This window comes from Egretta garzetta, unplaced genomic scaffold (assembly GCF_000687185.1).
Source record: "Egretta garzetta isolate BGI_Z169 unplaced genomic scaffold, ASM68718v1 scaffold235, whole genome shotgun sequence".
In the NCBI taxonomy this organism is placed as follows: Eukaryota; Metazoa; Chordata; class Aves; order Pelecaniformes; family Ardeidae; genus Egretta; species Egretta garzetta.
The window spans coordinates 536,878-547,965 of record NW_009259792.1 but is presented as its reverse complement, the minus strand read 5'-3'; the positions used below and the strand labels follow the sequence as shown (position 1 = coordinate 547,965).

Below are 11,088 nucleotides of genomic sequence, written 5' to 3'. Positions count from 1 at the left end.
TCATTTTGATAAATCATAATGTCCTGTAAAAATCTGAGGTTGCCCAAAAAACCCCACCAACACTCCCTCCCCCTGCAAAGAGAAGAAAAACAACAAACAAACAAAAAACACCCCAATCTTGAATGTTACTTTTGGTGTCTGTAGTAAATGCTGTGTGGCATTTTAGTTAAACATGTAGAGTCTCTAGAATAAGTCTAATGCATTTGTGTTGTAAACACGTATATAATAGCCATAATCTTACATCGATGCTTAAATAAAAAAAAAAATCTCATTGCACATCTGTTGACAGGTAAGTATCATTATTTTTGTGAAGGAACTGTTAGGAAGTCAAGCTGTTAACTAAGTGAGCTGCTTAGATTATTAGATATGTTTTGTTCTTCCTGTTAATATTTTTTTCCTAAGATTGTCTCATCTCATACGCTGTAAAGAATTTCTACTCATCTAAGAGAGAGTTTACCTAGAGCTACGAGCATAAGGAGACAGCAGAGAGATAGAGAACTAATGAGAAAGCAGAGATTTGTATGCGTACGAGAATGGAGTTTTGAAATGTTTTATTACAGACTTTATGAAGTTGTGTATTTTCTTTCAACAAAATGCTGCATAGGAAAAATCTACCCTGCACAGAAATATTTGCATTTAATGTCTTGTTAATTTACTTTCACCAACCTGTGGACATGTACTTTACCATGTCGCTTTTATTTTTGCCTTAGTCAATAAACATGGATTTTCATGCTTTTCATGCAAGTTTAGCGACAAGAAAATATGCTCTTAAATAGTTGAATATGGCTCCTCTCAAAAAAGTCATAAATACATTTTTCTCTAGATCTCCAGATACTTGTTAGATCTATTTTATGCTGCCATGTTACTACAGCACTTCTGTTGAGAACTTGAATTGATACACTAGTTGAATTAACTCTTATACGCTAGTTGAATTAACTCTTAATTTTTCAAGGGGGGAAAATGTGGTTTCCCAGATATGGCAAAGTCATGTAGTTGTTTCGTATGGCTCATGTTGTACATGCTGAAAATCTTTGAAACAGTAAGAATTCTGATAAATGGTGGGGGCGGGGGGGAGAGGTTGGCTTAAGGAAAAAGGTGATAAATAAGAACGCAGCAAAACCTTCTGGTCTTGATGGTGGTCTGTGTTTTCATCTTTTTGTAGATCTGTTAAGCTTTGATGATATAATAGCTACCTCAGATAATCTATCTCATCCTACTGCAAACCGACCCAAGATGCCTGGTAGGAGGCCACCTTCACGTTTCAATGGCAGTAGTCCTGTGAGTATATTGGGTGTGTTTTCCTAGTAGTGAACTAAGAACTAACTTCCCAGGAAATGGGGCTGAACTGGGAAACAAGCTGATGAGCCATTTACCTGAGAGCAAAGTGCAAAATGCCACAGAGGTTCAGTTCCTATAGACTTTGTCTACAGGAATATCTGTTCCCTGGAAGGGAAGTGTACGTAAGAGAAAGAGTGCGACTGCATTGCAGCTGAATGTATCTTTCTGTTCTGTGGGGTATTACTGCAGTAAGTACTTGATTCTTCTAGCATCACTGATGATGAAATAGGTGCTGTGCATACACTCAACTCTGAGAGTGTCTTTATTGCCTCACAGGCCTAACAACAAATTTGTAATTTAACATTCCTGTAATGCGGGACTTGGGATCTCATGAGATTGTCAAACCATGAGAACCAGGTTGTGCAGAGTCCTTGAAATCAAATTGTATCATCAGCTGTTGTATAGTTCAGTCATGCCAGTTACTGTCTACAGTAACTGCCTGTTAATATGAGAACCAGGTTGTGCAGAGTCCTTGAAATCAAGTTGTATCATCAGCTGTTGTATAGTTGTACTGTCTACAGTAACTGTCTGTTAATGTTTGTGTTTTATGGAAGCACCCACAGGCTCTCAAAAGCATCAAGGACTTGTTAAGTACTGCAGAGATGCTTGAAAGTCCTGCCCAAGATTCCTGCATTTGTTTTAAATTCAGCTGAATGAGCATTGTGGGGAGGGAAAGTTCTGACTGGCAGGGAAAGAAAACTGTGGTATTCTAGCGATTTAAGTTTGGGTTGGTTTTTTTCTTTTTACTATTGCATCTTTAGAAACTTGTAATTTTTTTATTTACTTTTTTTTTTTTTAAAATTCTGGAAACTCTTTCATTTTTTTTATGAATGGTTTACCAGGCAAGTCAAAATGTGAGTCCAGAAAAAAATGCGAAGGTGCAGAAAGAAGAAGAAAGTGCCAAACCAAAGCCAGTTGAAACAAAAAAGGTATGAAACCAAGGAGCTAGAGAAGTACAAGGCAGCTAGGTGTTCTGCTCATCTTGCTTGTATTTCCAGTTTAGATTGATGCAACCGTCTAAATGCAAGTGAGCCATGTCACTTCTATAAGGTTCATAGTAGAAATTTTAGTATAAAGTTCGTTTATACTTTAGTATAAAGTGCATCAGTTCTAATGAGAACTATTGTATCAGGTAGCATGAAACTACGGTGCTATTTCCCAAATAAGCTGCATGTCTGCTCAGTCTTTAGTCTCCCAACAGACAGAATAACTGAGCAGATCACAAAGGTGCACAAAAGATTGTTTATAATGAACCAATGGGCTCTGGTAAATCACAGTTGGTTTTTTTGGTTTTGGTGGTTTTTTGGGTTTTTTTGGTGGTTTTTTTTTTTTTTTTTTAGAAGTAAATAAATCTTTTAAAAAAGAGCTGTATAAAATAACTATCTCATATACTACAGTAGTCCATTTGAACTGGACATTGTTTTTCACCTTTTGGGTAGAAAATCAAGGAAATATGCGCACGTGTAGCTCCCATACCAGTACAATCTGTATGCTGTAAGTGGTCAATTCATAAAGATTTCATTTCTTATCTTTCTACTGATTTATTTTTTCAGCCATCTGCACTCAGTCCACCAGTTCCATCTTCATCTCAGAGACCAAGTTCTGTTATACTCAACTTTTTTCCTGGAGACATCCAGTTTAAAGGAGAAACAGATGATGAAAAAATTTCTATGGAAGAGCTCAGGACCCAGATTAACGATTTGATGGGGTTGGTAGACGCACTGAAGAAAGAACATGGGTAAGTATTTTCCTTCTCGATCTGCAAAAGGAGATATAGACACACCTTCCAAATGTCTTCAGTGCCAAACTTCTTAAATATAAAAAGCTACTCTGTATTAACATATTAATTCAGAGCTTCTTTCTTGAGAATTTGATCCAATTAAATATCCTAAATATGAACAAATTTAATGTCAGAGTATTTCTGGAACCTGTACGCATCTTTTCCTTCCTACTTTGTGTTCCTGCATTCATTACAGCTTTTTGAAAATATTTTTAAACAGTACTTTCACTGTAAGGAAAAGTAGATAATTTTTGTCGTATTTAACACAAGTGCATGTGCTGGCCTTGTGTAACACTGCACACGGGTAATTGCAGTATTGACGTGACTGGTAGGAGCAAAAGCTAATGCTGAGCTTTTCAAATTGGTGATCATGGTGGCCCCATCATCTGTGTGCATGGGGGTAGGTTTGTGTTTGGAGAACGATGTAGAAGAAAAATGTAATTGGTGTTTGAGTAAACATAGTAAAGACCAATTTGTGGGAAATTTTACTTTTTCTGGGTTTGGTTTTACAGCCATTTGGTACTATTTAAATGATGACTAGTGCTAACTAAACCGGCTTTAAGATGTTATAAAGCATCAGGATCAGTTGGTCTCTGAAGCAAACTAGTAAATTATGAGTTCTGGAGATTAATGAACTAGTTTTTCAGCAACTTGATGACAATTCTTAGCACTTTCTTGCCTCAACATAATTATGAAATGAAACATGTTTTAGGAACTTTCTATTCTAAAGAATTTCTGTTCTCTATGTAGAAGTTGCTAGGTTACTTTGTTTAAATTCAACTCTCCAAGTAAAATAACAGTGCAAATTTTTAAGTAGCCTACTTAAAATTGTGGTAAGTTAGGGATAAGTGCGTAGCAATAGGTTAAGAAGTGTTGAGAGTTGGTGGAAGCTTGTGATCCACCAGATTTGAGTACTAGTTCTCTAGTGGCATGTACTTACATATAGGTTTTATTTGTAAGGTGTAGCATCAGACAGTCATGAAGTGAATTCCTCTTGTAAAATTTAAACAAGGCTTCTGCTTCCTGTTCTCAGTAATGTGGGGTTTATTTTGTCCCCTTCTAACTTGTATTTCTGGTATTAGGAGAGAACTGGAAAAACTAAAGAAGGATTTGGAAGAAGAGAAGCTGAGGCGAAGTAATCTGGAGGTAATAACAGCAATCTGAGGGGGATAAAGTTTAGAAGTATGTAGGTAGTGTTCTGGCATTTGATGCCAAAGAAAAGTCTTAACAAACCTGCTCAATCTTTTTTTTTTTCTATTGCTGTGTTATTGTGGTTGAATGAATGCCTCACGAGGCAGTTGGGTGTATATAGAAGACTCACAGTTCATCTTAGTTCAGCTTTCTTTATCTGGAAAATTATTTTTACACAATATGTATGAGGTTTGGGATGTGAGTTCAGTTTAGTTTCTGCTCTTTGCTAGAAACATGTCCAACTGGACGTGTTCCAAGAGAGAAGATTAATCTTTGCTTTTGTAAGACTTGAAGGACAGATTTACTTTATGTAAATCAAAAGAAAAACAGGGCAAAAGTAAACTTTCCTCATTTTTTTATGAACTGTTTAAATATTAAGTGGATAATTTGCTGAAAGAACAGAACACGTCTGAAAAATGTCCTTATGAATGAACACCACTCTGCTCAATTTATTGATGAAGAAGGCTGCTTGCATTAAAATATGATGCCATTAAGTAGTTAATAGGATGAGCTCATTGTAAAAAATTATTTCAGTCTGGTACAAAAGGGCATTTTATTTGTTAAATAGTATTTCTTACTGACTACAAAGCTACTTTCAAGACTTGAGAAAAACTTCTGGTGAGTCCTCTTCTTAATGCGTCTCTAAAGCAATCAGTGAAGTTGCCTTAAATATGCACCGGGGATGAAGAGGAGGTAACTTCCATGTATCCTCTAAATCCATTTGAATGCAAACTAATCATGACACGGTATTTTGCATGAAGGCTGCTTTAGGAAGTTAGTCTGAGGTGATGGAGCAGCATTATGCAGGGACATGTCAAGTGATTCCACAACCCAGCTTTGCTTTATTCAGAGTGAATTTCTCCAATAAGATGTACCAGTACTACAGGCAGGTTTTTTTAATGATTTTAAATTCTTGTTTGTTTAGCAATATGGTAGTATAAAATCAGCTGTAAATATTGAACTGTCAAATGTTTCTGTGTTACAATTTTATTTACTGAAGAGTCTTTGAAATACCAAGGCTATAATTTTGATGAAAGCTCTGAAGACTTTAGATTATTGCTACTTTAATACTGACTCCCTTTCTTTTCAAAATGTCAATTTTCCAGCTTGAAATAGAAAAATTGAAGAAAGCAGTAATGTCTACATGAGACAGCTATGGACTCGGTGTTTTTAACTCGTTGGGAATTCGAAGCTGAACACAAGGAGAACTGACTCTTACTTCATAATAATGGATGCTGGTGTTCTACAGTCCTAAAGAAAAAAATATAGTTAAAAAAAGGAATATAGTCTTTTATTCAGAGAGATAAGAAAACAAAAAAAATAATGGTGTAATTTTTTTGCCAATATAAAAGAGGCCTTATTTCTTACTGTGCTGGAATTGCAGACCTTATTTTTTGGTTTGCTTGAAAATACTACTGAATCTGTATAGAAAGGAGAGGGAATTCTTAATAGATTTTTATTGAATACCTGTAGCTTAATTTTTAAAGAGATCTATGCTATAAATAGGGTGATCTATCTTTACAACTAATCTGTAAAATAGTCTATTGGGAGGGATGAAATAACTGTACCGTAATTGTAGTCACTACTTTTCCCCTACACGCAAAAGGGAATATATGATATTTGTATAACTTTGGCCGTCTTACCCAGGGTTATGCTGTTGTGCCTGTCTGCAGTGAGAATATTAATAATATGCTGTTTATAAGTTGAGTAATGAGATAAGAATTTGTTAATGCAATGAAGCAGGTGAAACTCCTATGCATTGTAGTAAGAGCAAATGATCTCATCTGGGTAGTTTAGCAGAACATTTTGTCACTTGCACTATTGGATTAAAAGGGGATTTAGGAATGAATCATGAAGTTATGACAAAATTAACTTTTAAAACCACAAAAATGCAAGAAATACAGAAGCAGGACTAGAATCCAGTCTTAACTCAACCTGTTGTGCCTAAAATATTGCAGCATGAAAAAGTAAACCTTAAGTCACGGCCATGCTTCTGTGTATCTAAATGGAGGTCATCAGTCTTTCCAGTGGTTAAATATGCATCTTGATCTGTTTTTACAATAGTCGGGTTTTGTTTATATGTCTCCAAATAAATCCCTTTGGAACTTTGATACTCTCGAAAGGTCTCAATATTTATATATTTATGCCATACACTTTTATCAGTATATTGCGTACCTCTAAATTTAATTACATCTTTGTATTTTAATGAGTGATTGGAACAGTTGCTTTGGCAGCATTGTGCTGGTTTCCAAGAGTGTGTCTTTCCTGTTTTATGGAAAACAGTTGAAATCTTGTGGATTGCCATTATCTTTAACCCTTGAACTCAACACAGTGCACCAGAATAATACAAATATTATATGCAAAGCGATAGGAGACAATTGTATTTATTCATTTGATTAAAGAATTAAAGAGCATACAGCTTTAGAAAGCCAGTCAAATGCATTACTTCTGTCAGTAATCGCCTTATCTCCTTTTGATCTACTAGAATTTAAATGACAAAAATATACCATGTAGTTTGGCAACTTCACCAGTAAGAGAAGTAATTAAGTTTCTGTTCATGGGAATAGTCATAAATACAGTAATTATTTAGTATGTCACTTGAGCAAGTGACATGGAAGTGTTACTTCTTGAGCATGTACTTTTTCCACAGTTGATGCATCATGAAATAGAAACATCAAAATGTCAATTGGAGGATGTTGGTCGGTCGCTGATTTAATCCTTCATAAAATTTGATTCATATACTATGCAAGTATTAGGTAATATTTGCTGGTCACATTGCTCATAAGCTGATTCAATATTAATGCTTTTAACTTTTAATTGCCTAGATGCATCACGGATGAAGACTTGAGCCAGATCTTTTTGAGGAATAACGTGCAGCAGTAATGCTTCTCATCAGACACTAAACCCTTACTTAGAATTCATACCTCTAAGTCAGGTGATGAAAAGCAGGAATTGAACCTAATGGAATAGCCAGTTTTGTTATACAAGCTCTTCACTGTGATTAGAGCATGAAACAAATCTCAGAATGGATTGCTCTACAGAAGTTGTGTCTGCATGTAAGCTTGTAGCAGACGAACAGAACGAGACAATCAGTTAAAACCACAAATGAAAGGTGTTCGTTATTTAATGGGGCCTTTGTTCGCTATAGCAATAAATGACCCAAGTGCAATGACTTGATTTAATAAAACCCTCCTTTAAAAGTCGCTGCTATGAGTATTTTTAGCCATAAGGAAGTTGCCCTGATATATGTCTGTCTTGTCTGCAGCTAGCGTTATGTACTATAGAGTGGGGGGGGAGAGGGTAATGGTTTTGAAGACATTCCACAGTACAAGTTCCTAAAAGCAGTACGCTTCACTGACTTGTTTACCGGTGCTGTAAAATGATGCATGCTATCCAAACTCAGCAAATAAAATAAGTTTAAAAACCTGTTGAAACGTCTGCTCAGTTCTGTTCAGGAATGTTTCGTATGCCATTAAATTCTTTGCAGGAGGAGTCTGGGGAGCGGGAGCAAAAGTGTCCCCCTTTGAGGCTTTTGGATTTTAATTTACTCACTGGGATGCTCTGGTTCCTGGCTGTCAGGGTGGCTTAGGATCCAAACAGTCAGAAAGCTTACCGGTTTTCTTTGCAAGTGTAACTGGGACCCTTAACTTCTCAGTATCTCTTCATTCCCTTTTTTTTTTTTTTTCCTTTTCCTGTTGGTCCATATTGAACTGACCTTACTGTGCCTCTTCAGAGTCTTTAAGATCCCTATTGCCACTCAGTAACATGGATAAATGCATGTTTGAATCACTTCTTAAATAATAAAGTGAAGAACTGAAGACTGAGAGAGTATGGCATGTTCAGAAGGGGTATGGATGAGGGAAAAGGCAAATGGAGAATTGAACAACAGAAGGGGATTTTTAAATGGCAAAGTTTTTATTCAGTCTTTGTAACATTCTCTAAAAAGCTTTTGTTTGCATGCCAGGTACAGATTTTAAAAAATAATATAAATTACAGGTCTACTTATTTTTTTTATTTATTTAAACAATAACCATGCAGATAACTTTTTTTTTATTAATGTTGCTTCAGGGGTTTGAGGTTTCTGATGAAAACCTGTAATGTATTGCGAGGTTCAACTTGTGTAGCAGAGTATCTGTTGAACTTTTAAATAAATACCTTCTATTCATTAAAGTAATAAATTAGTGTAAGTCTGTTAACTCTTTCCAAAGGAAATGGTAGGAACAGGTTTTGGCAGCTACCTTACTTTTGGCTGCTATGAAAGTTCTCTGAGATGTTCCCGATTGCTGACTGTTTGCTTTCTCAGAGTGGTGTCAAAGCAGCTGCTCATACATCTTGGGTAATTGGATTTTGCAAGAGCCGGAGAGACAAACCACTCCCTTCTGGGTGCCTGGCACATACCTCCCAGCCTGAGGAATGCAAACAGCCTTGACCAGCTTGTAAAGCCTGAGACTGCTACTGCCGGTTCAGGGTTTGGAGTACCCTCTGTCCTTGTTGGGAGTCATGGTTTGAGTCTCTTTCTGAGCCCTGGGAAGCATGGGTGGCACCTCTTCCTTCTGGGAGAAGCTCGTGTGTGTCTCTGTGCTGAAGTATGCCCGCCTCTGTGTCCGTCGGAGGACTTGCTTATGTTGAGGGGTGTTTGAGAATTGGGGGGTGTTCACTCTTGCCATCATAGCGGAGGTTTGGGGTGTGGCGGTATAGAAGCACCACTCCAAGAGCCTAGGGGGAAAAAAAAAAAAAATCTTCTAAAGCAGGTGTCCATACCCTGACATCATCTGGTCTTTGGCCCTTATCTGACCTACAAGGTTGCAAAGGTGCCATCTTTTTAATTCATCTCTGCCATGTACCATATCAAGAGCAAGTTGATTTAGCCTTCTCAGGTGGGCTGTGTTAGCTGTGTCTAATTGTGCTTGGCTTAACTCCTACTTGATACCAATGTGAGATGCAAGGCTGGCCGTATTGATACAGAACAGTAAATAATACCAACCTTTAGGCTCAAGCTGGAGACCTGCCTTGTGGCTGAGGACTGACTGAAGTTGTGGGAGCAGACAAAATGGTGTTACCTCAGGAAACCCTGTAAGCTCATGGCAAATGTTGCAGGACTGTGGGGAAAAAATTAGTGACCAAAGTTCTTCCAAAGCAGCCCTGTGAGTAGAAGGCATTAGGAATTGCTCTTCTGTTATGATAAATCGCTTGCTGTAAATTACTGGCTTTTGGAAATCCTCAGAAAAGGGGGAATGGAGTTGAGCCAATATTAAGAGAGCCAACACTGAACACAGCACAAGATCAGACAACTCTCACCCCTTACCATGGGTGCAGCCCGTGAAGAAAATATTATTACTTGCTCATTGAGCTTTTTAGCTGCACAAGATACCATCAGTAGTGTCGTCTCGGATTTATGAAGGGTAATGCATGAACTTGAACAGGTTTTGATAATGAATAATTTTTTTTTTTTTTTTTTTTTTTTTTTGGTCTTTAAAGCCTAGAAGATCTGTTAAATACAGAAGAGCAGAAGATACCTCCTCCACCAGGAGAGAAGGGTACAAACCACCCAGGCGCGATTCATCCGCATGGACTCCTGGCAAAGGTGGCAGTCTGGCAGTTTTGTGGGTGTGTTTGTAACCTCTTGTCGTTTGGCAGTGCAATACCACAGGTTCCTCGGTGTTAATCCAGTCAGACAAGAAGAGAAGCAGGCAGATGCCCAAGGTTATTTCTTCATGGGAAAACTCTAAATGAATCAGAGCGCCCAAGCAACGCTGGGTGAGACCGTGAGAGCGAGACTGGGGCACGATGGCAGCAGAGGAATGGTTGGACGCTCGCCTCTGATATCTTGAGGATCTCTGGCTGTGTTCATTTTGCTTACGGTGGAACCTAGACTTCTGAAAACGGTGAGTACTATCACAAAACGACGTCTTTCCAGAGCTGCTTGAAAATTATCAGTGGTCTGTGAAATTGGTTCATTCGTAATCTCAAATGCACCTCACTGCTCGGGCTGTATTTACCTTGCGCTTATTTCCTCAGTTTTATATTCTCACATCTGTGGAAATAATTAGACGTCTTAATTAGCCTCTCATCTTTTTGCTCTTAGTTTTGTAATTGGTCTCTAACCACGGTTTTGCCACTTTTAAGAAAATCTGAAATTTCTTATAGCTAAAATTACTGTAAAGATCACTCTCCTCTCAGAACTTGCTCTACTTAAATTCATATTTTCCAAGTGTAATCATTTCAAAAATACAACTAATACCATTCAAGCTTTTGTACAATTAAGTGTTTCAATTTGTATCCTCGGGTGACCATGTTGAACACTCTTAAGGCTCCTGCTGCAGCCTTTATGACTTGCCCTGTAGCAGTGGCAAGTGGTCACCTTGTGGTGGTTTGGGTTTTAAGCTAGCCGTGTTGCCATTCAAGCCCTAAAAATAACAGATCAGGTTCTGTAACAAAGGATTTGATATTTTTAAAAAATGTTAAGTACAGGCAGTGCAAGTTTGCAGTGAGTGTTTGAGGCAATCTAGCTAATTGTGGCAAGCCCAGTGGAAATTTGTATTTTGTACAATGTGTGCTTGCAGTTTCTGTGCAGGATACCTTTCCTCATTGACTTCACTGTAGTTTGTCTTCTGGAGTAGCGGGGAGTGAAAAGCTGTAACCCCCTGGTGATGGAGAACCCTTTGGCCAGAGACCTTGGGTCCACCAGCCTCGGGGTGTAGTTCCCATGGTTAGAATCATAGAATAAAATCATAGAATCATTCAGGTTGGAAAAGACCTTTAAGATCATCAAGTCCAAC

At 37.7% G+C, this 11,088-nt stretch overlaps 1 protein-coding gene across 1 annotated transcript in view; it reads left to right on the top strand.

The window, feature by feature from the left end:
- LOC104127011 (CD2 associated protein) overlaps positions 1-7,625 on the top strand; it is a 114,216-nt gene extending 106,591 nt beyond the window's left edge. The window contains exons 16-20 of the mRNA XM_009639634.2: positions 1,163-1,278; positions 2,181-2,267; positions 2,892-3,076; positions 4,201-4,264; positions 5,416-7,625. Coding sequence (XP_009637929.1) covers positions 1,163-1,278; positions 2,181-2,267; positions 2,892-3,076; positions 4,201-4,264; positions 5,416-5,457 — 494 coding nt within the window. The 3' untranslated portion in view covers positions 5,458-7,625. The remainder of the gene's footprint in view (positions 1-1,162; positions 1,279-2,180; positions 2,268-2,891; positions 3,077-4,200; positions 4,265-5,415) is intronic.
- Positions 7,626-11,088: the final 3,463 nt, after the last annotated feature.